Below are 23194 nucleotides of genomic sequence, written 5' to 3'. Positions count from 1 at the left end.
TAACCCTGGGCAGAGTATAGATAGGGGGAGCCCGGGATTTGGGGGGGATCCCCAGTGCCAAAGGAGAAGGCGGGGCTGGAGGACCTCAGGCCAGTGGGCACGCCCTTGCCCAGGCCTGCAGTGGCCGCTCCCGCCAGCTGGCCCACCGCCCTGCCTGACTCCCCTCCCTCCACCCCAAGACTAAGAGGGGTGCGTGCCCAGGGTCCCACTGCTGAGCCAGCTCCCTCCCTCTGCTCCACACCCGAGCAGGGCTGGCGGAGCTCCCAGGGGAGAAGATGGAAGGCACCACCAATGCACGGAGGGGGTGTGGGAGGCGAGGGGAATGGGGAATGCGGCAGCCTGGCCCCCCCGCGACCAGCCCAGCCCCCCGTCACCCCCCCTCCACCTCCAACCGAATGGTTTGCTCCGAGCGCCCTATTTAATCCCCGCGACTGCAGCAGCGCCGGCTCCCTCCCGGTCCCCGCCTCGGCCCCGGGCTTGGAAGCGGCTCGGGGGGCGCCCTTTCGGCCAGCGACGTTGTCGGCCCCCTCCCCAGCCCCAGTCCCTGGAGACCCAGGATCGCCAGCGCCCAGCCAGGGAGCCGGCCGGGAAGCGCGATGGGGGCCCCCTCCGCCCTGGCCCTGCTCCTGCTCCTCGCCTGCTGCTGGGCGCCCGGCGGGGCCAACCTCTCCCAGGACGGTGAGTGAGGGAGGGGGCGGCGCCAGGGGAGGTGGGGACTGACCCGAAGCCCGGGTTCGGATTGGGAGCCTGTTGGCTTTGTTTGGAACCGGGGGGTTGAAGTCGCCAGCCGCTGTAATACCCTGGTGTCTGTCTCTGAGCATCCCTGTCTCCGAGGACCGTGGGGTGTGCCGGCGTGTGCACCCTCCCGTGTACACCGTCGAGTGGGTGTCATCTGCGTATGCGCCCGGGGTTTGCATCTCGGGGTTGATGTCTATGAGGAGCAGCCCGGGGTCTGGAGGTGTTGATGTCCGTGTGTGCATGTGTGTGTGTGTGTGTGTGTCTGGGTGTGCGCGTCTGTGTTGGTGTCTGGTTTTGCGTTTCTGTGTCAGTATCTGTGTGTATGTCTGTGTCAGTGTGTGTTGGGGGCGGAGTGAGATTTGTCGCTGTTTCAGTCAGGGCGTGTGTCGGCTGTTTGTGTATGTATGTCTGTAGGGGTTGGGTGACCAGAGCCATCCCCCAAACTGCTGTGTGCAAACATTTCTGCTCCCCCGCCCGTCCCCCCCACCACCACCCGCGGGCGAGCTCCGAGTGGGCAGGGAAGGGGGCCTGGGTGAGGCTGCCGAGGGGGGCGTGGGCAAGGGAAGGGGGGCTTCTCCTTGGAGCAAAACAACAACACAGGGCGGAGGGGGCCCCAGTTTGGCTGTATCCCTAGCGGTGGCAGAATCGGAAAAGACGCCCAGACAGGAGAGGGGGAAGAAGGTGGAGGGGAGGTTGGGCAGAAGGAAGGATCAAGATGTTTGGGGAGGAAGACACATGGAAAATCTAAAGCTTTCCTGGGCTGAACGCTGATTTCCCCCAATTTGGGGTGGGGTAGGGTACCTAGCTCCGTGACCCAAGTCTACAACTCAAACCTTTGGTTTGGTAAAGGTAGAAGGAGGAAGGAAGGGAGTCAGGGGAGAAAAGAGGCGGGGCCAGGGGTGAGGGGACTTGGGGAAGAGCCCCTCCCGCCCAGGGCCAGGCTATGTAGGTCAGCGCTGTGGGGGCACCTCAGCCTTCTTAAAGGCTGCTGATGGTTAATGGGGTGGCATGGGGGCACTTTGTAGGGAGAGCAGGAAGGGAGCCTCAGCTCCGAGCCTCAAGTCCCCAGAGGAGGGAGGGCGGGCTGTGAAGGGACTACAGGAATGTATCCTCCTCCACTCTCCTCCGCCTCGGTCAGAGGTGGGCTGGTGGGGGAGGAGAAGAGGGAATAGGACCTCTGCGGAGCAAAGAGAAGTGAGGAGGGCTGGGGGGAGGGCGGCTCTGCCCGGCCAGATGCCAACGAAAAACAGAAGAACCGCAGGGGAGGAGAAAAGGGGAGGCGGCTCCTGGGCTTTGGACCCAGTGGCCAGCAAGGATGGGCACAGGGCGGGGCGGGGTGGAGAGGGGAGGGATTGAAAGTGGAGAGGATGATGTAGAGAATTTCATCGGAGGAAAACAGGCGAGGAGCCAGGGTGCTGGAGGAATTATAGCTCCACCTTGCCTGACCTCCTCCCCCAGCCCTGTCTCCATCATAGTGCAAGAGCTTCTTCCCCTGGTATGGGGACCCTGGGGATCCCCTCCCCACAGTAGACTGGCTGACCTCTTCCACCCTCTACTCATCAGACTCCCTGAGGGGAGTTCCTGCCCAGTCACCACAGAGACAGGAGCCTCTCCTCTCCCCTCCATGGAATCCCCATCTCCAGAGAACTGTTCTGATGACCCTAGTCACAGAGGAGGTGAGCAGAGTCCTGGGGGAGAGCAGGCTAAGTGCAAGGCAAAGAGAGGGAGGCTGCTGGCTGTGTGTGCCTCAATAATGACCCTCCTCCTGGGCCTGGACTTTCAGCTGCAGCCCCTGGCTTTCCCTTCCTGCTTACTGAGTTAAAGGAGACAAGTGTCACCCAAACTGTCACTGTTTGGCAGTGACATCAGTCCTTCCCAAAGCCTCAAGCTCTTCTACTTCAGGGTATAAATGTTAGAGACTAGAGTAAATCTGTGCACTAGCCAAGTCTTCCTTCATCAACTGCACTATTCTTTCTTGGTCCTCAACTTGGGCGCCTAGCCCCTACTCAGGTTTAGAGTTGAGAGAAAGAGAAATGCTTGATTCTCAAATTCAGAACTAATTCTCAGAGCAGTGGCTTGAGGCAAAGAGTGGAAGGCAGAAACTTCTGAATGGGGACTTTCAAGGGAAGAGGTGGGAGGTAGGGAGATGGGAGATGGGGTCCTTTTCCAAAGAAAAGTCACATTGGGCATGGTTTTTGCTTGTAAAGCATCAGGTCTACAGAAAGTGGGCATCTGTCCAGTGGGCAGTATCTCGGGATATACTGATGTATGAGACATAACCACAAGATCTTCCAACTTTAAGTAACTCTGCCCCTGAGGTTCTGGATCTGAGAAGGCCAGCTGTGATGGTGGGAGGTAGGTGCATGGATTGAATGCTCACAGATAGCAGTCCTGAAGGTCATTCTGACCAGTATCATGTAGGAGGTGTGTCTCATACCCCTGAGTTGTTCTGGAGGCCCTGGGCGTGGGACGAGGTAGTACATATCTTAATGGGTAATGTTTGACCCAAACTAGGAGAGATGTGGTTGTGAAGGTTTAAAACGCCCTAATATCCTAATGCTTTTGAATGGTCAGGGGTGTTGTGGGTGGGTGGCTATTTCCATTTAGAATAAGGAAAACAAACTGTATGGACTGCTGGGATAGATAGCTCCCCAGAGTACAGCATGAATTTTTTAAGCTTGCTAAGGTGAAAGAGGGATGGAGATTCGGGAAAAGGCAAGGAACTGATACCTGAACCTGGCCATTAGTGCTCTGGCTAAAAGCTCCGAATTTTGCCACCTGTCTCTCCTTCTTATGTTTCTCCACTGGTATTGGCAGAAGTTGGCAACTCCAGGTTTGAGGGATGTAAGGCCTAGGATTGTACAATGCGGTCAGCTCTGGTGCCCAGCTTGACATTCAACATTGTGACCAGCCTCCTTTGGATTCTTCCTTCCCCGGTATGCTCAGCACTCTGATTTGACCTAGCAGAGAGACAGATGGACAGACGGCCTTGTTTTGTTTCAGGCCAGGTTATAGCAATTTAACCTTGTGCTTCACTGTCCCATACCTGAAAGTCTTTTCTTTCCCAATGACCTTCTATCCACTGCCATCTATTCTATAGCCCCCTGGCCAGCTGCCCAGTGTGAAGATCATGCCCAAATGTGCTCCAGAAGTCCAGCAGGCCTTCACTCCACTGCTGCCCACGGATCTGCTTGGCAGAGCTATTCCTTCCAGTTTCTGGTCTAGTTGCAGTGGTAACTGTTCTGCTCCTGTTCCTGTTCTCTTCCCAGTGGCAGCTATTAGGAAGGATATGCTCTCCCTTAAGACGCAGGCATCTTCTGGCACAGGAAAGCTGAGACCGTCACAGAGAAATGATGATAGAGTGCAGTTTAGTGAATTCCATGAAGAACCAGGCTGTCTGATGTGGAGCCCAATCTCTGGAATATCAACGGCCTTCCCAGCAGTCATGCCAAACGCTGTATCCTCAGCTCTCCCTGGGTCTGACAGCACAGCATGGTTGGTTTTAGTAGTTTTCTCTAGGCCTGTGGTTATTTCAGTGAAAACTCCTTTTCAAACAAGCAAAACAGATCAAAGGAGAACTATTCTTGTTGAAATAGAGAAGTAAGACCTGTAGCCCTTGCTGCCTTCCCCCTTGGCTTCCCGCCCTCTTAGAATCCTCAAGGAACAACCTGGGTTGCAATTCAAAAATCCTCTGCCTGAGGCTGAGAGTAGAAGGAGCCCGGTTTAGACCCTTAGGCTTCCTTCCTTTCCTTTCCCAACTGGAGAAGAAAGGAGGTCCAGATCTAATTTCAAGAGTGTCTTGTTTGGGATATTCAGTCTTCACTTAGAGAGGGTGACTCATAGTTCTGCAGCCATAAGATTCCACAGATGGCATCTTTTTGGTGTTCTGGTCACTTTGAAACAGCAGACTGTGTAGTCGTGCCATTGCTCCGTAAAATCTTTAGATTTTTATTTTGGTACTCCTTGCTGCTGTCAACTACTTTCTGGTAGTTCAAACAATATGTATTATGGGATCAACAGCTGTTTTTCCTTAAGTCACCTGCTAGGAAAACTATCTTCGTAGTTATCACCAGAGAAATAAAATGGAAGGAACTGTCTACTAGCTCAGCCGTCCCTTTTTGTTATTTAATTCTCAGTCAGTGGAGCCTCATCTAAGGATAGCAATCTAGGTTCCAGATTCTCTTTGAAAAGCAAGCTGTGGACTGAAACCAACTCCTTACTGACTAGTGAAATGAAAAAAAAAATCCAGGGCATCAGAAAGCTTGGGTAATTATATCTTCTTTTATTTTTAATTTTACAATTTCATATTTCCTGTTTAACCAGTGGCTATAGGCCAATATACTGGAACATTTTGTTTCCTGTATGGGGTCATGTCCCAGAGGTCCACCCATAAGCTCTGAGAATAGCAATCCTCATGGGAATGCTCCTAAGAGAAAGACAGAGAGAAACAAACCCATCAAAAAGAGAGCCTGGAGAAGCAAGCCATTAGGAAAAGAAACAGGTCTCTAAGAGCTCAAATTAAGAATAAATACTCCATGTCATTGTAAAGCAAAGAAGAATAGGTCTCTAGGCCCAAAGACACATCTCTACCTCTAAGATCAACAGCAGTGGTGATTCCTCACAAAGTCAGACCGGCTGATACTCGGGGCTCATAACTATGCAAGTAAAAATCCAATCCAGTTCTATTATACATGACCAACCCATCCCTTCTAGTAATAAGAAGCCAAACTCTCAAGAGTCATGAACATCTGAAGCTGTTAAGTTTCACAAAACAGAGGCTCAGTAAAACTACACCCTTCTCACTGAAGAAGCAAGTATCGAAGAAAGAATCACTTATGCCTTGAATAAAATTTCCCTTAGGGTTGAAAGAAAGTGACCAACTTTCCCAACTAACATGGAGGTCTCTAAGTCTGGAGGACAATACCCTTCTTAAGAGGCATGACCCCATACCTCTTCTCCATGTGTATCTAGTATGGGCTATTTTTTAGCAGCTTGGGGTGCCAGGCATTCTGATAGCATCTCATAACATCACATTTTTGGCTTCCTCATGTCCTGGTTTCTCACAGGGTCGGTCTCTGGACTATTTTCCTTCATTAGAAGATAAGCCAAACTCTGGACTGTTTCCTTTATTATAAGATAAGCCAAACTTTATTCATAGTAAGTTCTTGCAAAGTAAAACCTGCACCATCATTACTAATGCCTAGGTATTTGGCATAATTATAAAGTCCGTCATGTGTTCATAAACTAAGTCTGGTGGTCTACCCTATATTTTAGTACAATCTTTTGGATATATATCTGGCAGTTTCAAATAAAGTATTTCAGGAGGTCTTTGAGAACAGGCAGTGGTGTAGCATGGTCCTCACAGAAACCCTGATGTCTGTTCAAGGTCTGCGTGCAGGACAGCCGGCTGCCCTAACCTCTGATCCCAGTTCCTCTGTTCTCTGTGGAACAAACTACCTGTGCTTTGAGCTCTCCATGGTGCTAGCCACTGACAGCGACACTTCAGGCTCTTCTCGTTGCTCTCCATGGTCCTGCTCTACCTCCAAGCTTCATATTCTCTTTACTCTCCACAGTGCAGCCCTCAGAACAGGGCTAGAATCTCCCTCCCACCCCGACCACAGACACACTCATGATCTTGATTGTGGTCCCTGAGCTGCTCCAAGGGGAACCAAACCCTGAGCTAGAGATCGGGTGAGTTCTTATAACCATTCAATCACACGTGATTTTAGTTGTGGTTCCTGAGCTGCTCCAGGAGGAACCAATCCCTTAGATATAGATCTGGTGAGTTTTTGTGACCATTTTTTTTTTAATCAACTGTAGGAGATTATAAAAGAGCAAGTAGTTCTCATGTTTTTTTAAAAAAAAAAAAAACCTGTATTTTGAGATTCTCAAGAAACTGGGATCAACGGTGACCTCAGATGGCCTCCAAACAACTAAATGTTTTCCTGTATCTGGACTCATAGATTAAAAACAGAACTACAGTCATATTTTAAATTGAAACATTATTTCTCATACATGAACAGTATGTGTAGACCCCAGATGTGGAATGCAAAATGAGTCCTACTGAGTTCATAAGCATGCACCTCTCACCAGCACTCTGAGCCTGACAATCACTCTAAATGTTCTGACATGGTACTTATTTTCCCTTTCCCCTCAACCTTAGCAAATGCAAAGACAATATGTAATAATGGGTTTTCAAAATGGATAATAGAGGAATCCAATATATGAGAGACACAGAAAACAAATATCAAAACCCTGACTCATTTCCCCCACTTTTATAACCATCTGGCACAGAACTAAATGGCCTTAAGTTTTCCAACCCAAAGTCTAGGTCCTTGGCAGTAATTTCAGTAGACATTTTTTTTTTCTTTCAGTACTGGGGATCAAACCCAGGGGCACATAACCACTGAGCCAAATCCATAGCCTGTTTTTTTGTTTGTTTGTTTTGTTTTGTTTTTTTTGAAACAGGGTCTTGCTAAGTTGCTTAGGATCTCTGAATTACTAAGTCTGGCTTTGAACATGCCATCCTCCTGCCTCAGCCTCCCCAGCTGCTGGGATCACAGGCATGCACCACCACACCCAGGTTTCAGTATACACATCTTTAAACTGGACTTTGCTACTCTTGAGAGCATCTGCCAGTAAGCTGATGACGTAACGTATGGCAGAGCGCCGAGAATGCTCAGCCCCTGTCGGTCTTAGACCAGCCAGGCTGTTCCCCACATCACATCAGAATTCTACAAGTTCCTCTTTTCCTAAATACTAACTGACCCATGTCAATTTCTGCATGATAGTTTATATAGTAGTTATACTGAGGAATGACCTACAGCAAAATCTAGGTAGGGGAGCAGGCTTCCAGAATAAATTTCTAGAGCCCCTCCTTCCTTCCCTCATTTGAATCAAGGAGAAGTTTCATCCTCAAGGACAGGTAATAGAAGTGATTTATCTCTATGAGTAAGCCTTCAGGAAGACAGAATGGGGGTTACAGTAACATCTGGAGTATCTGGCACCTACTCATCTCCCTAAGACCCAGTTCTCACAAAGAACAGACACGTCTCAGGAAAGACTCAAATGAAGGGAGTCCAACATATTTTTAAATATATATATCATCCCACTGTGTGAACTCTTTTATGTCTGGGATTCTTTAACCCTCTCATCTCTCTTTCTCCCTTTCTCGTGGGGGGGTCTACAGGAGAAGGAGAAGAAAGCTAAATAATATTTAAAAGAATTAAAATACTGTATGCTCTAAGGATTTCTTTTCCCTTCCCCCCACAAGCTAGACTTATACTAATTGTGTATTGATTGCTAATTATAAGCACCTTTAGGTCATTTACTTCCAGCTCAGGGTCAAGAAGGTCAGGTGCATCACCTTGCCCTAGGGAAAAGAAAAAAGAAAAAGAAATGAAGGCTGATGCCATTCATCCCTAGGATGGCCATTACCTGTCTCTCCCCTTTCCGTCATAGACTCCCAAATATTGGCAAGGTAAGATGGAGAACTAGTGCTTCCCATATTGGATTTCACTGGGAATATGCCGTTTCTTGTTTCACATGTTTATTTTTCATCTCCTCGGCCCTGGCTCTTTGCTTCCAATTCTGAATCTAGAATTCCAGCCAAAGCCTCAGACAGGGTGGGTAAAAAGCTCCTGAAGGTGAACTAGTTTATTGAGTCTCTGACTTCAGTATCTGATACTTCTTGGAAACCCAGCAAGACTCTAATAAGCACATCAATGACAGGTAGCTAGGGATCTATCATCATGTTCAGTCTTGAAAGAGCCTGCGGCCAAGTTCTTCCGTTATTCTAAAGCGAGGGGCCAGTTTTACCATCTGCTCCTAACCATTTGTCACCCAGCAAAATGCAAAAAATTACAGTGGGACAAGGGCACTCACTAGTTCTTTCATTTCTTAAGAATGAAATCTCTCCAAACATACATTCTATGTTTCCCCTCCGATCTCTATCCTATAATCTCACCCAAATATAACAACCACAACAACAAAAAAACACCATCACCAAGCTCCTGGGTCTCTCATATTGTCATTTATCCTCAACTGCTGTTTAATGCCAACTCTTTTTTTGGTTTCCAAGCCCTGGAGTCCAATGTCAGTGACAGATGGACTGAGCCTCAGCCCTGGGGAGGAGAGGATTTGGCCCTCTCCTGGGGAGTTTGAACAGAAGAAAGAGCCTAAATTCTGCTTTGGGGAGAATCTCTGAGTGTAAGCCATATGGTTTTCTGGAAGTAAGGGTTTCTGATTAACATGGGCATGTGAAAAGGGCTCTGTATCTGGGTCATAATAACATAAGTCAGAAAAAAGAATAAAAACAGAGATATGGATAATGAGAATCACAGTGCATTCTTATGTGTGTTGGAGGAAAAGAGTCAGCAGGTTGGAGAACGCATGCGTCTTAAGAGAGCAAAAATGAGCGTATATCCACATCAAAGATGAGACACTCAGTGAAGGTTTAAGAAGAGCGGAAGATATATTTCTGTCAAAACAGTATTCTTTGCCATTTGGGGGATTGTGAGATCTGTAGACTTGGAGGAATGTTGTCTGTTTCGGGGGAGAGTTCAATTCCCAGGAAGGCACAAAGTAAGGCTCCTGTGAACTGAGTGCCGCTGTTTTAGAAATACAGTTTGGTTTTGTTTAGTTCTTAAGTGAAAAGAATGGAGGGGGGGGGAGGCTAGATCTCGGTGAGGCTTGGGGAAACGGGAGTCGTGTGGGTGGGTAGAGCGGAACACATTTTCCTTCATGTAATGCTCCTAACCGTTGCCCTGAACCTGTCATCCGCACCCTGACTCTGATCACCCAGGGAAGGCAAGCAGTAAAAACAAGTCGGGAAGATCAGAACCAGCAGAGATACATGCTTTCTTGCCTGCCTTCTAACAAATTAAACTTTTGCAAAGCATTGTTAGCCCAACACACCAAGACATCATCCTAAAATATCTGCAGCCAAGCATAAAACTCAGAGGAGAGTGAGATGGAGACCGTTCGGGAAAGGAATCCATTGGTGTATTCAGACAGGTCCTGAGGCCCAGGGAGCTAGAGAGGCCCTTCCACTGAGTTCAATGGATCTTTTCCCAAATACTTTCTTCAGATGGAGGATTCCCCCCCCCCAGTTGTATTACATATGTGTGAAAGCATGGTAAATTCAAGGAAAGGGTACAAAGTCCCCCCCCTTGCATTCAGTTTAACAGGATATCTAAGAACTCAAAGTCCAACCCCTTGACTCTGTTGTATTAGAATGCAGAGCCCAAGCCAGACCCATCCTGATTTCTGAAGTATGTGATCATGGTGGGAAGGAAATGAGGAGACGGGGTAAACAGACACTCCGAAAATGGCTCAAAGCTGTCATCTTCCCAACAAGAGTCGGTACCTGCACAGAACCAGCTCAAGTCCTCACTCCGCCCTGCCTTGTGCCTTGCCCCCTCCCACCCTCACAGCCTCTCAGCGCAGAACCGCTAGATGCTCCTCCACCTCCACACGGCCCAGCCCTAGAAGGAAGGAGCTAAGCCAAGAAAGGGGCGCTTGGGGGATCAGATCCCCCCCTTTTCCACCTGACTGCAGTTCTCCTTGTTACGAGTCAATATTGGCGGCAGAGGGGCTTGTTTTGGTTGGGGGCCAGCCCAGGGCTCCCTCCCAGTGCTAATGCACCCAGAACACTGACTCAATAGCAAATCAAAGCAACAGCTGTCCCCCCCTCCTTCCCTGCCACCCACTTGCCAGCCTCTGCGCCTCGGAATCTTAACTAAGTCTCCGAGGGCCCCCCCAGCCCCAGCCTACCACAAGCCCACTTCTGCCTCCAGATTTTTTTTCTCTTGAGCTTAAGAATAGGACATGTTCCTCTGCTTTTTCTCTCTCATCTCTTCTAGCCCCTGTCTCCCACTTCAATTCTGCATGGCCACGGCGCTCCAAAGTGCACGTGCATGCAGGCAGATATATGCACAGGTACACGTACACAACACACACACACACACACACAAAACCTATCTTCAGAGTCACTCCTTTTAGCTCCTAAGGACATGTCCGTAGCTTCTGCCCTTCAGCCTCCTCTTTTGTGGGAACTAGAACATGCCAGGAAGGCCTGAAATTTGTGAAGATTCCATCTGCTGCATCTTCAGGAACTCCTTCCTCCTCTCCCCCTGGCCCCCAGATTCTCCAACCAACCTCATATTTAGTAGATTTCGTTTCCTTGAGGTTTAGGGTCCTGGGGTTCCTCGCTACCATTAAGGGGAGACAGGGAAGTAGGGAGGGTGAATGTCACTGGGTGTGCAATCACACGTATCAGTAACGTAAGCTTTGAGTAAGCTAGTCCACAAGGATCCTGCTATAAAATGACAACAGGCTCAGGAGACTGGGGTTATAACCACAGCTCCCACTGACTGCTGGTGTGGCCATGCTTGAGCTCCTAAACTTCTCTGAGCCTTGGTTCCTCATTGTTCAAATGAGAAGGCTGAGCTGGGGGATGTGGTTCAGTGGTAGTATGTGCAAGGCCCTGGCTCCAATCCTCAACACTGCCTAAACCAACACACACACACACACACACACACACACGGGAGGGTCAGAGTGAATACCACTTAGGGTCTAAACAACTCTAAAAGCCTATACTTCTAAAAAAATCATAGAGGGGAAACTATTTTAGGTAGAATGAGGTGTAAACAGAAAGAGGAAAAGAATTATTGAATTTGGGCAATAAAGAGTCAGAAAGGGCATGAGTTCCATCCTTTCTGGTAGAATCAAAGATCATAAGAATAAAAACCACCTCTGGCCATTAGGAGTCGGTAGAAAATGACCAGATATACAAATTGACTGCAGTCCTTTAGGAAATACATGAAATAAATAAATAAGTTTGATACTTTATTCTTAACATTTGGCTATGGAAAATTTTTGAGTCAGTGATGTGTTTTGGGTTTTTGTTTTTTGTTTTTTGTTTTGTTTTTTTTTTTTTTTTGGTTTTTGTTTTGGAGTTTTTTGGGTTTGTTTTTGTTTCTTTTTTTTTTTTTTAGTACTAGAGAAACCAAGGCTTCACATATGCTAGGCAAGTGCTCAGCCACTGAGCTGTATCCCCAGCCATATTTTTAATAAGAACCAAGAGTTAACAGAAAAATAAGTGTTTTTTTTTTATTTTAACCCCACCCTCACGCCCACCACAACAAGCTAACCAAACTACCCCAGAGAGTCTCTCCTCACCCAATCACACACCATTACAAACCCAGGAAATAAAAACCTTTCATTTTCAACCTTGGGGGGCCAGAACCAAAAGATCTCTGCGAGGTGCACTATAAAATCTGTTGAAGCCCAGGCTCAGTCCTTCCAGACCCTAAATCTCTTGGATAACCTAATGGTGTGAGACCTCTAGGTCTATAAATCCTAGATGTCTGGTCTAAGCTTTACCAGGTTGAGGGGTTCGCCCACATGCTAGAAACTTGCGAGAGAGAAGATTCTGTCCCTACCCCCATTTACCACCTATTTCCATTCTATCTGGCATGCGTCCTAGGAGAGAGTGCAGCAAAGCCAGGAGGCAGCAGGCACAGGGGGCCTAAGAGGCTCCTTGATAAACAAGGCTCCAGGTGGAGAAACCAGACAGCAGCAGACATAACAGAGGGAGGAGCAAGGAGGAGCAGGGTAGCCTGGTCAGAAAGAGCAGCAGGGAGCGAGCATCCCCAGGCCCAGATCAGGGAGGGAGGCTCCCGCAGCAGGACTCAGCTGGGAAGTTCTGAAGTGCCTGCTAGCTGGAGCGGGTCAGAACTCAGGGAAGGAGGTCCTTGAGAACATTCTGCTGCCTGCCGGTGGGCTGACCAAGGCTCATCCCTGAAGAGCAACAGAAAAGAAGGAACATACACCCGGCACCTAAAAACACAGGAGGTCCCTGAAGACACTCTGGGCCACCTCTTAGGGCCTAGCTTCCATCTGACCGTGCTGGAATATCACGGATATTAGGGAATAGCAAATTTAGGGGAGGGCAGGCCAAATTAGAGGGGAATGGGGGAATGAAGGAGGGAATATTTTGGAACACAGGCCAACCGAGTCCAGGACTGGTGACTCGACAGTGACTTCAGCAAATGTGATGGAATCATGGCTACACAGAGTAACTATCAGAAATGAAGTGTCAAGAGAGTTCTTTGTCATCAGGGTAGATTTTGTTTCTTGTTGTTTTTTTTTTTTTTGTGGGAAGAAGGGAATTTTTTTTTTTTTTTTTTTTTTTTGCTTTAAAGTCAAAATGACTCCCCCATATCTTAGAGTTATCGAATCGGGCTTTCAGATGGGTGCCATTTCCTCCAAATGCACCATCAGCCGCTGTCTGCCAAACAGAATTGTGGCTCCAAGCATAAAGCAAAGCCCCAGGAGTCAAGTTGGAAGTCTGATTTTACCACGGCCATTCCCTTCCATGTCCAACTCAAATATACGTAAGAATTCACGAAGACGCTGGAGTGGGAGAGAAATTAGGAGTGGGAGACTCTGGTCAAGGAGCCTAGCAGTGAGCTTCCTAATGGTGGCTGCACCCTTCTAAAAGTGGGTCCCTTCAGTATTCTGGGCCACAGCCCCCAATATGTGTTTGCCTTGGAGATAACACTCCTCCACCCACCTGTCATGGTAGTCGTGAGGAATAACAAGTAGGCTGGGAGGAGCAGTATTTTTAACTCTGGAGCTAGAGAAATGCTGAGTCATCACCACCATCATCATCATCCCCATCAACTCCTACTCAGGGAGCAGGTTTTCTCTACCATCAGGGAAGTGGGGCTCCGGCCCCCAGCACTGGTAAGACCATCAGCATTTATGCAGGATGGCTCCTGCCCCCTGGTCCTGCCATCCCAAATATGCACCCTGTTTACAGCCCTAGGGCCCAGGCACTGTAGCTCTCCAAACACACAGGGCAGGAAAGATACATAAACCAAGCAATCAAGGATATTACACTGGCAGACTATCATAGACTTCCCTCCAAGAGTCACTTAAATTGGAGACATAATACATTTTTATTCATTTGAGTCACTCATTTATTTATTCAATAAATATTTATTGAGCACTTACTATGTGTGAGGTCCTGTGCTTGCAGTGAAGAGCTGAATCACAGGTGTCAACGTATGCTTTAAAGAAGCACATTAGTAAGTCTCCAATTCCCACCTCTGCTGCTCTTAATATGAACAATCAATCAGAAGGAAACCAGTGGGTGAAAGGGCTACTTTGTCCTTTAAAATGCCGAGAATCCTAAAGATACCAGAACCCATGGGTAAACAAGACGAGAATCAAGAAGCCCCAAAGCAACTGAAGGCAAACAAGAAGATAATCTTTTCGTTTTAAGCCTAAGTGCTACAATGCTACAACAACATGAAAAGATTTTGTTAGTTTTAATTAAACATGTCTGTTGCTTGATGAACTAAAAATCCCACAACGTGAATCACGGAAGGGGTACAAGAAAGAGGACCAAAGGTATAGTGAACAATGCAGAAATATAGTTGAAAATGTGATTCAGTGGGCACCAATCATAGCATCACCACCAGCAGAAGCAGCTCTTTCCAACTTGCTGTGCTGTTCTTATCATACCGCAGGTGAGCGTCACGAATAGGGTTTAGGGGAGCCGTTCCCGGAAGGCAACACAAAAAAGGGATCTTTCCCCTCTTATCTCTAACAGACCACCACACACACAGAACACATAATTCTGCAAAGGAGAACAGTGTATCCAGTGAAAAGATGCAGAAAGCCTGGGCTGTGTGGTCAGTGAAAACTAAGTTCAAAGTCCATCACATCCCAACCCTTATTAGATGAATTATATGGACAAGTTTCCTTCACTGAGCTCTAACATGTGCATGATAATGCTTCTTAAAAGCATATACAGTGTGAGGCTGGGGATGTGGCTCAAGCGGTAACGTGCTCACCTGGCATGTGCGGGGCACTGGGTTTGATCCTCAGCACCATATAAAAGTAAAATAAAGATGTTGTGTCCGCCGAAAACTGAAAAATAAATATTAAAGCAATAAAAAAAAGCATATACAGTGGTGCATGCCTATAATCCCAGCTACTTGAGAAGCTGAGGCAGGAGGATTGCAAGTTCAAGGCCAGTCTGGGAAACTCAGTGAGACCCTGTCTCAAAATAAAAAGGGCTGGGGATGTAGCTCAGTGGTAAAGCACCCCTGGGTTCAGTACCACATACACACACACACACACACAAAAAAAAAAATCTTGTCTGGAATATAGTATATGGAGCAACTTACTGGAATCTTGACATACAGAAAGTATTGATAAATATGAAGTCCCTCTGTCTTGTATATTTCTAGAGCTTCCATTTCCAGGAGGTCTCCCCTCTCCTTGGCCTGATGTTTCCTATTCTGTTGGGTCTGGACAGATTTTGAGCCTATGTCTCACAATAGTAGATGTTCAGCATCTGATTCATTTAATAATTAGATATTTATCGAGCACCTGCTATATGCAATATGCTCTATGTATGGGGTCAGTACTGGATACAAAGATGAATCAGATATCAACCCTGCTTGTAGAACTTTTATAATTTAGGAGGGAAGCTAAATGTGAAGCACAAAGTGAAAAATGATTCATCATTTAAGAAAAGCAGATAAAGTGTTGTAACTGAGAGAAATGTGACATTATCCTCATGTGTGACCAACAGGGACGACTTCTTGAAACAGGTGCTTACAAACAGTAGGCTTTAAGGAGAGACAGGGTTTAGACATGTGGTGCAGAGCATCAGCAACCAAGCTATTACAGAAAGGGGAATAGACACAGGTGAGCAAATGAAATTCTAAATAGCTCGTACGCCTGGAATATGGGATGAGTTTAGTGGAGAAAAGACAAAATTGAAAGGCATTTGACCTCAGACTGTTAAAGGACCTTGAAGGCCAGCTTAGCACATCTGATGTTATCTGGAGAGTCAGTGGAGGATTCTAAGCATATGAAACGTGACCAATATGACTGAAGGTAAGGCTCCTGCTCTTAACCAGTCTTTTCATCCATCCATTGTTCTACCCAAACAGCAAGGGCCTTCCTTCGGTAATGGTTGTGTGGTCTCAATTGTCTGACTTATGTGACAGAAACTCCTTCCAAGGTCCTTGAGCAGAATTCTTACTAATTCCACTTCAAAGTCGATAACGACCTTTCAGAACACTCCTGGTCCCCCTTCCCTTTCCAAAATGAATTCTTTGAGGGAAATCATGATGATGTCATAAATGACTGATAAAATCTGAAACCCAAGAAGATGCAAGCCTTTCATAAACCAGCTTTTAATTTCTGCTACTTATCCATGCTTCTGTTGATGGCATTACAGTCACTCATTCACTCCCAGGGGAGTGACCATTCAGAATTTATCAGTACAGGTCTACAGTTTCATAAAAACGGCAAGGAAACTTTTGGACACATAAACAGACAATTCTCAAGAGAAGACATGAGATCATAAGTACCTTTTAGTACTAGAGAGAAAAACATGTCACCCCCAAGGGGGGTGGATCCCAGCCACCTCTTAAACATTCTTAAAACACGTGAGTTCTCTGCAAACCTACAGAGGCAATATATATCATAAATATCCCAAATATGCCATTTATTTTAGGTGTTTGCCACCATTCCCCTCATCTGGACAACTCCGGGTGGTTTGAATGACACACATCACCATTGCATTTATTCTTCCTATGCAGACAAAACCAGTGACAACAAAATGCAGGAAGAGGGGAGGGATCAAAGAAATATAAACAAGGAGAAAAGCACATGAGCAGAATGCTGAAAAAAAAAATCACTGATGAGAGAAGAATCAGGAGAACGAAGACTACAGCCAAGCTGTAGGACACAGTGCATACTCTGCCTGATTAACAGTACACCTAGCACAAGACCAACTGTAGCCGAACGCATTACCAGGGCCAATTAAATGTACTGACAGCCCACGATGGGCTAAGTGCTAAAGATCAAATAGGAAAAAGGTGAGGCTCCGGCTCTTAACCAGCTCAAAATTTAGCAGAGGAGAATGGGAGCTAAATAAGTCCATCACAATGCAATACGCCGAAACAGGAGTTGTTCAAAAAGTTTTGGGGAGGAGCACCACCAGAGAAAGGATTCATAAGAGGTATGCTCTTTGGGTGCACCTTAGATACTCTCTGGACTTCATCTTAAAGATGGCCACCTATCTCTAGAACTGTTTCAAGATTAATGGAATTCATGGTTGAAAAATCCACTCTGCAAACTGAAAGTCCCCTAAGATGGCTATTTCCTCTGCTCAACTGAGCAAGTGCACTGCTTGGTGCTGATTTTGTGCACTGGGTACCAGTACTGTGGGACTGAGCAGAGACCCCCTTCTCTGGCTTCTCTCTGTCCCTCCACCATCCCACACCTTTGTACAACCCATTTGGTTTTCCTACTGTGCGTTGATACAGCACACCCAGACACACAACCTGGAAAATAATAGGAGACACTCACGGACTTCAAGTTTCTTCCATTCTTGATGTCCAGAGAAAGAAGCACGGCAAAGGCTGGGCGTCCAGGGACTGCCTCTCTGCTGGACTTGACAGCCCTGGACCCTTCTCTGGCCCCTTTTCCTCCTTTCCTCCCCACCTTTTTTGGCCTCTCAGGAGGGCAGCCCTCAACTCCCTCCCCTGCCCACTGCTTGCTACTTGCTACCTGTTAACAGGCTTCTGGTTTCTCGGCCTTACTCCCTCTCCCCAGTTGGGCAGAACAGAGCAATTTTTTCAAATTTCCTGGGAGATGTCCGGGAAAGGGGAGCTGCCTCCACGGAGGCAGCGGACCTCCAAAGCTCTCTCTTAGAGCCCTTTCTGATGCAAGACTCCCTGGTACTCACCCTTCCTTCCTGACTCCCACCCCTCTCCCCTGCCCCCTCTTTCCCCCCTCTCTTCTTTCCCCTCCCCCTTGTCCCCCCTCCCCCTCTTTCCCTTTTCTTCTGGTTCAACAATTCTCTCCCTGATCCTGGTCCCCGTTTCTTTCCCGGGAACCCAGAGCCTTGGCCCCACTTCTTACTTTGGTCTCTACCCATCCACCTGTCCTGCCTGGGTCCCAGCGCTCCTTTCTTGTCCTTTCTGCCCCCGCGCCCAGCCGCGGGTCCCCCGCTGGCTCAGGAGCGCAGCGCAGGGTCCACTGGCCAAGTTCTCCCGGGGACTCCTGGGCCAGGGAGGAGCGGCCACCCCAGGCTCTGCTCAGCAGCCGGTGACCTCACCGAGTGTTTAGGCACGTGATTGGCTACTTCGGGGCTCTCTGGCGGGAGATCCTGAAAGGATTTCGCGGGGCCAGTTTCTTTGTCCCTCTGCCTGTTCCGTCTGGGTTGGAGAAGCTGGCCCGCCACACTTCTGTACCCAACACACAGGTTTAGGAGCTGCCTATGAGGACGAAGAGAGTGACTCAGGCCCAGGAGGAAGAAGAAAGGAGTTGGGTCGTGCCTGAGGAAGGAGAGGGGGGCGGAAGGCCCAAAAGGAAAACTTAAAGACTCAGCACCCCACAAGAGGTGACAATCTGGCAAGGCACGTTGGGGCTTTTTCAACCCTGACCTTGAACTCGGAGATAATGAGCGTCTCACTTTGAAACCAATAGAGCTTTGTATTTGGAATCTGGACGTTTAATCTCCAGTCTTTGTTCTATTTGTAGGACCTTAGGCAAGTCATTTGTTATGCTTCCAAAACAGGAATCATGCCAGGGTACTTATTTTACAGATTTAGTCAAAGGATTAAATGTGAAAGTGTCTTCTAATTATTAAACCTGTCATTATTTTGGTAGATAATATGGTACAGAAAAAAAAATCCTGCATAAGAACTGAAAAATCTCTGGTTATCTATCATGTTTCTGTACTGCCCTCCACCAACCCACTTATAGTCTCTCTGGGCTTCACTGTCCTTATCTGTGAAATGGAAGAACTGGATGGACCCGGTGATCCTTAAGATCTCTTTGCCTCTAGCATTGCCTCTAGCATGTGATAAGACGTAGCATCCTCCTCTAATTTACCCTGTCAAAGGAGAAATCACTTCCTTTTTTCAGGCCTCTAGTTAATGTCTCTCCTTTCTCTTAGGTATCCTGATGAGCCTCCTTTCCGTAGGGGCCTAGCTTCTCCCGCCTCCCCACAATGAAAGTATAGACCCAAACTGTAGCAGTATATGCAGGGCTCATCCTTGATGGAGATTCTCTCCCCAGGCTACTGGCAGGAGCAGGATTTGGAGCTGGGAACTCTGGCTCCACTCGACGAGCCCATCAGCTCCACAGTCTGGAGCAGCCCTGACATGCTGGCCAGTCAAGGTGAGAATCCAGGCCCCTCATGTCAACGTCCCTCGGATCCCTGGCTCATCCTCACCTCATCCACCACTCATCTTGCCTGCACACCGTGTCCTCACCACCCCCCCTCATTACCACACAACTTTTTCCTCCTTCCCATTTGACATTTAGTTCTTAGTTCTGCACCAGCAAGTTCACGTGCACCTGCTCCTCCTTCTTCCCTCACTCCAGTACAGAGACCTCGGTACCCCTACACCTCTTTCCAAAAATAAAATGATTCCAGAGAAATAGGTTACTCAGAATAGAGAGGTGCTGGGAAGACCCAATCAAGGATGATCAAAAGGAGTTGGGAGACAAAGGGATTACTAGCTAAAAAAAATTGTTCTGTGGCTGTGGTAAATCAAAGGTTTCTCAAACCTTTTCACGGAGAGGTTTTAAGAATATATCACTTGCAAATTTACTCAGCCGGCTCAGTCACTGGCAAGCTAATCTCAAAATCATAGTTTTATTTCTCAAGTTAAATAGTTACTTTGAGAAGCATTCCAATAAAAAGAGCACTGCATGGAGAGACAGTCAGTAGAGTTCCAGTCTCATCTAGAATTAGAGTGACCTTAGAAAGTCATTTCACCTCCATTTCCTCACTGCCTGTGCAATGAAGTAATTAGATTCCATGATTCTTAAAGTCTTCTTCATTGTTATTCTTTTTTTATTTTATTTATCTATCTATCTATCTTTCTATTTATTTTTAACATTCTAAACAGTAAAAGTAACTACCAGGCTTTGTACTCTGATTTGGAAACACACCCTGACTGGTGGATGCTGGATATCAACTCCAGCACACATACTTTCCCTGTTCAGGGTTCCTGTCTGCTGGGAATGCTCAGTTTATCTATTTCTTGGAAATAGAGTTCTGGTGACTAAGAAAGGAAGGAGTACATGGTCAAGGGAAAGGGAAGGTCAGTGGCTATTGCAAGTGGACAAGGGAAGAGGAAGGAACATGGGATTGTTTTGAAAGTGCTTAATAGAGGAATATAGGAAGCAAGTTTCTTGGTTTCCAATCCAGACAGGAACAAGGCTGGCTAGGTAATTTAATGCCTTAGAGAAGATTTTGTGGATGTTTCAAAATCAGAGCTGGAAGGTGTTTATTTTAGATTAGTTCTGTGAAGGTCAGTGTGGTTGGGTCATAGAAAGTCATTCTGAAGATGAGGGAATCAATATTAGGAATCAGAATCCATGCTGTGGGGGACATAGAACAATATTGGGTAGAGGAAGCAGGTGTCTTAGTCTCAGGGGCTCCCAGCTGAGCCTGTCTCCAAGGCACATTTGGGGTTAAATGGCTCATCCATAAGATTGTTCATTAGTTTTTTGTTTTGTTTTGTTTTGTTTTGCTTTTTAATTTAACTCAGGACAGAGGGGTTAGAAAAAATGTGCTTTTATCATGTTGAAAGGAAAACTTCAAGTTTTTCTTTTTGTTTGTTTGTTTATACTGGGGATTGAACTCAGAGGCACTTTCCCACTGAACTATATCCTGAGCCTTTTCTTTTTTTAATTTTTTTTTGTTTTGAGACAGGGTCTCACTAAGTAGCCCAGGCTGGCCTGGAACTTGCAATCCTCCTGCCTCAGCCTCCTGGGTCGCTGGGATTACAGGCCTGCACCACCATGCCCTGTGATTACTTAAACCTTCAACTCTTTATATCAGGATGGTGGTTTGGGTTTGTATGTTGGGAGGTGGGAAGTACTTCTATTAAAGGAAATGTGTTAAGGAATTTGTTGGAAGAAAAATTTTTGTTAGAAATATTGAAAATTATGTCAAAATGTGTCAGTCTTTTTTTTTTAAAATATTTTATTTGTTTGTTTTGCAGTTTTATTAGCTGTTACATAAATGAATGTACAACCCGGGAACTAGTTTGGCCTCTTCCCTGTTTTAGTTTGGGGATTATGAGTCACAACTGCTCCTCCTGTCTTTGCTTTGACATGTAGGTGGTGGCAGGGAGGCAAAATGTAGGATGACGGACATGGATGTGTGTTCTCAAAGACGAACAGTAGAGCCTTTTAGAAGAGACACAAGTGCCATAGTATGCGCAGGTTCGGGGTTCCTTTATTCCTCTCAACGTTTGTGGCCCTGTCAGTTCATTCAGAAAGCATCCCACAAGTGACTGGTTTTTGATGTATTCAAAGGAAAAGAAAATATGATCTGTCTCCCCTCCACCACCACTGTCACCTCTCTTCCGTCCCCTATGGAGTCTTAAAGAGGACACAGAGATCTTGGGCACCAAAGCCTGGGATAGTTCTGAGTTAGATGAGATGGACTTTGGCCCAGAAATGGGTAGAAGTTCTCAGTGTTCCTCAGGATGCTAATCCAACTCTCCTCTTGCAGACAGTCAGCCGTGGACATCGGATGAAACAGTGGTGGCCGGCGGCACGGTGGTGCTCAAGTGCCAAGTGAAAGATCACGAGGACTCCTCCTTGCAGTGGTCTAATCCTGCCCAGCAGACTCTCTACTTTGGGGAGAAGAGAGGTAGTGTGCCATGAATTCTCTCTCTCCTCGGGAAACATAGACTGGGTAAGGGGACTGCTGAGCCCGAGGGGTCCTGCCCTGTGGTCCAGAGACGGAGTAATTGATATGCTATCTGGAGAAGCAGCAGACCACAGGCTCCTCCATGGATCCAGAGAAACTTCAGTTCTGCAGCTCTGAACTTGACCACGCAGGGTCCTAGAGGGTCCTAGAGGGGCCTGAGCCCAGAGGAGCCCTACCAGGCAGTTGATATCAGTGTTGTACCAGGCATTTCACAAAGAAGCCGACGAGATCCAACCTCCTTTTCTGAGTCTCTCTTAAGCTACTGGGTCCAGTGGCCCAAAAAAAGTCACTGAATGAGCCAAAGACGGCTCAGACTCAGAAGCAGATTTTTTTTTTTTTTCTGCCATCCCTACCCCACCAAAGATAGCAGACCTGGGATTTCGAGATAAATAACATGAAAGGTGCCAGTAGAAAACTGGCTTCCCATTTTCCCCCCCATCTTTCCAGCCCTTCGAGATAATCGGATTCAGCTGGTGAGCTCCACGCCCCACGAGCTCAGCATCAGCATCAGCAACGTGGCCCTGGCAGACGAGGGCGAGTACACCTGCTCCATCTTCACGATGCCTGTGCGAACCGCCAAGTCCCTCGTCACTGTGCTGGGTGAGGCCCCCAGCATGCTTCTTTGCAAACATCGTCCCCCTAGGTGGGCCCCTGCAGCAGCCCAGAGCCAGGCTGACCTCCAAGAATTTTGAAAGTTTGACGACGTGCGCTTCCCTTGCCATGGGATAAAAATGCAAAGAGCACCTAAGTTCTAATCCTTTCTGCTGTCGTTACTGTTTGATCTGGGACAAACTTCTTATTTTAAGCAGGCATTTCCTTACTTTGAACGAGGGATAATCATGTCTGTACCACCTATCTCCCGAAATCGGGTGAGGGGAACAGAAGATGTACATGCATTGTTGATTATCATTTTTAATACAGATATCTCAGTCGTTTATAGACTACCATCTTCATACTGTATTTTGATTTGCGTCTTTGCTTCCTTGAGTCTCACAGTATTTCTGTGGCCACTCAGTTGGGCCCTGGGGTGTCCAGTCACATAGTATTTTCTCAGGTATGGTCATCTACCTGCTAGCACGCCTCTTCCCTTATGTCTTCCCTTCTGGTTCTCAGAAAGGAGATCAAAGAGAAAGATGATTTCTCCAGTCTTCTCTTCATCTTTCTAAATCAGAGTAGCACCCAGATGTACTGACCCCTAGAGAGGCTATCTCCACAGGGAGAGCTGCAGTGTGACCTCATGGTGCCTCTCCTTCCTATCCTGGCTATCCCCTATCCATGGCAGGAATCCCACAGAAGCCCATCATCACTGGTTACAAATCATCATTACGAGAAAAGGACACAATGACGCTCAACTGTCACTCTTCTGGGAGTAAACCTGCAGCCCAGCTTACCTGGAGGAAGGGTGACCAAGAACTCCATGGTGAGTACCTCCTGCTCGGGCTACGGGAGGAGGAGGGGGTGTAGGGAAGGTGGGCATATGTCTGTGTATGTGCATATGAGCCATGGGATAGAAAGAGAAAGGGAATGGCTGATATCTGGGTATGTGTCAGGGCCTACAGATCCATTTGTCAACTGGTTGAACCCAGGGGTCCTTTGTCAATGAGTTACATCCCCAGACCTTTTTTATTTTTTATTTTGAGAAGGACCTGGCCAAGTTGCTGAGGCTGGTCTCGATTTTGCAAA

The 23194-nt window shown here is 47.2% G+C and overlaps 1 protein-coding gene across 2 annotated transcripts in view; it reads left to right on the top strand.

Moving 5' to 3' along the window:
* Positions 1-459: 459 nt before the first annotated feature.
* Positions 460-23194, top strand: part of Cadm3 (cell adhesion molecule 3) — a 30308-nt gene continuing 7573 nt past the window's right edge. The window contains exons 1-5 of one of the 2 annotated variants that reach the window (XM_026407960.2): positions 460-678; positions 18856-18957; positions 21311-21451; positions 21959-22111; positions 22794-22931. In XM_026407960.2, the coding sequence (XP_026263745.1) occupies positions 597-678; positions 18856-18957; positions 21311-21451; positions 21959-22111; positions 22794-22931 (616 nt within the window). In that variant the 5' untranslated portion in view covers positions 460-596. The remainder of the gene's footprint in view (positions 679-18855; positions 18958-21310; positions 21452-21958; positions 22112-22793; positions 22932-23194) is intronic. The other variant, XM_026407961.2, reaches the window with a different exon arrangement.

This window comes from Urocitellus parryii, chromosome 11 (assembly GCF_045843805.1).
Source record: "Urocitellus parryii isolate mUroPar1 chromosome 11, mUroPar1.hap1, whole genome shotgun sequence".
Taxonomy (NCBI): Eukaryota; Metazoa; Chordata; class Mammalia; order Rodentia; family Sciuridae; genus Urocitellus; species Urocitellus parryii.
The sequence above is the reverse complement of the archived record's forward strand: the minus strand, read 5'-3'. Positions and strand labels throughout refer to the sequence as shown.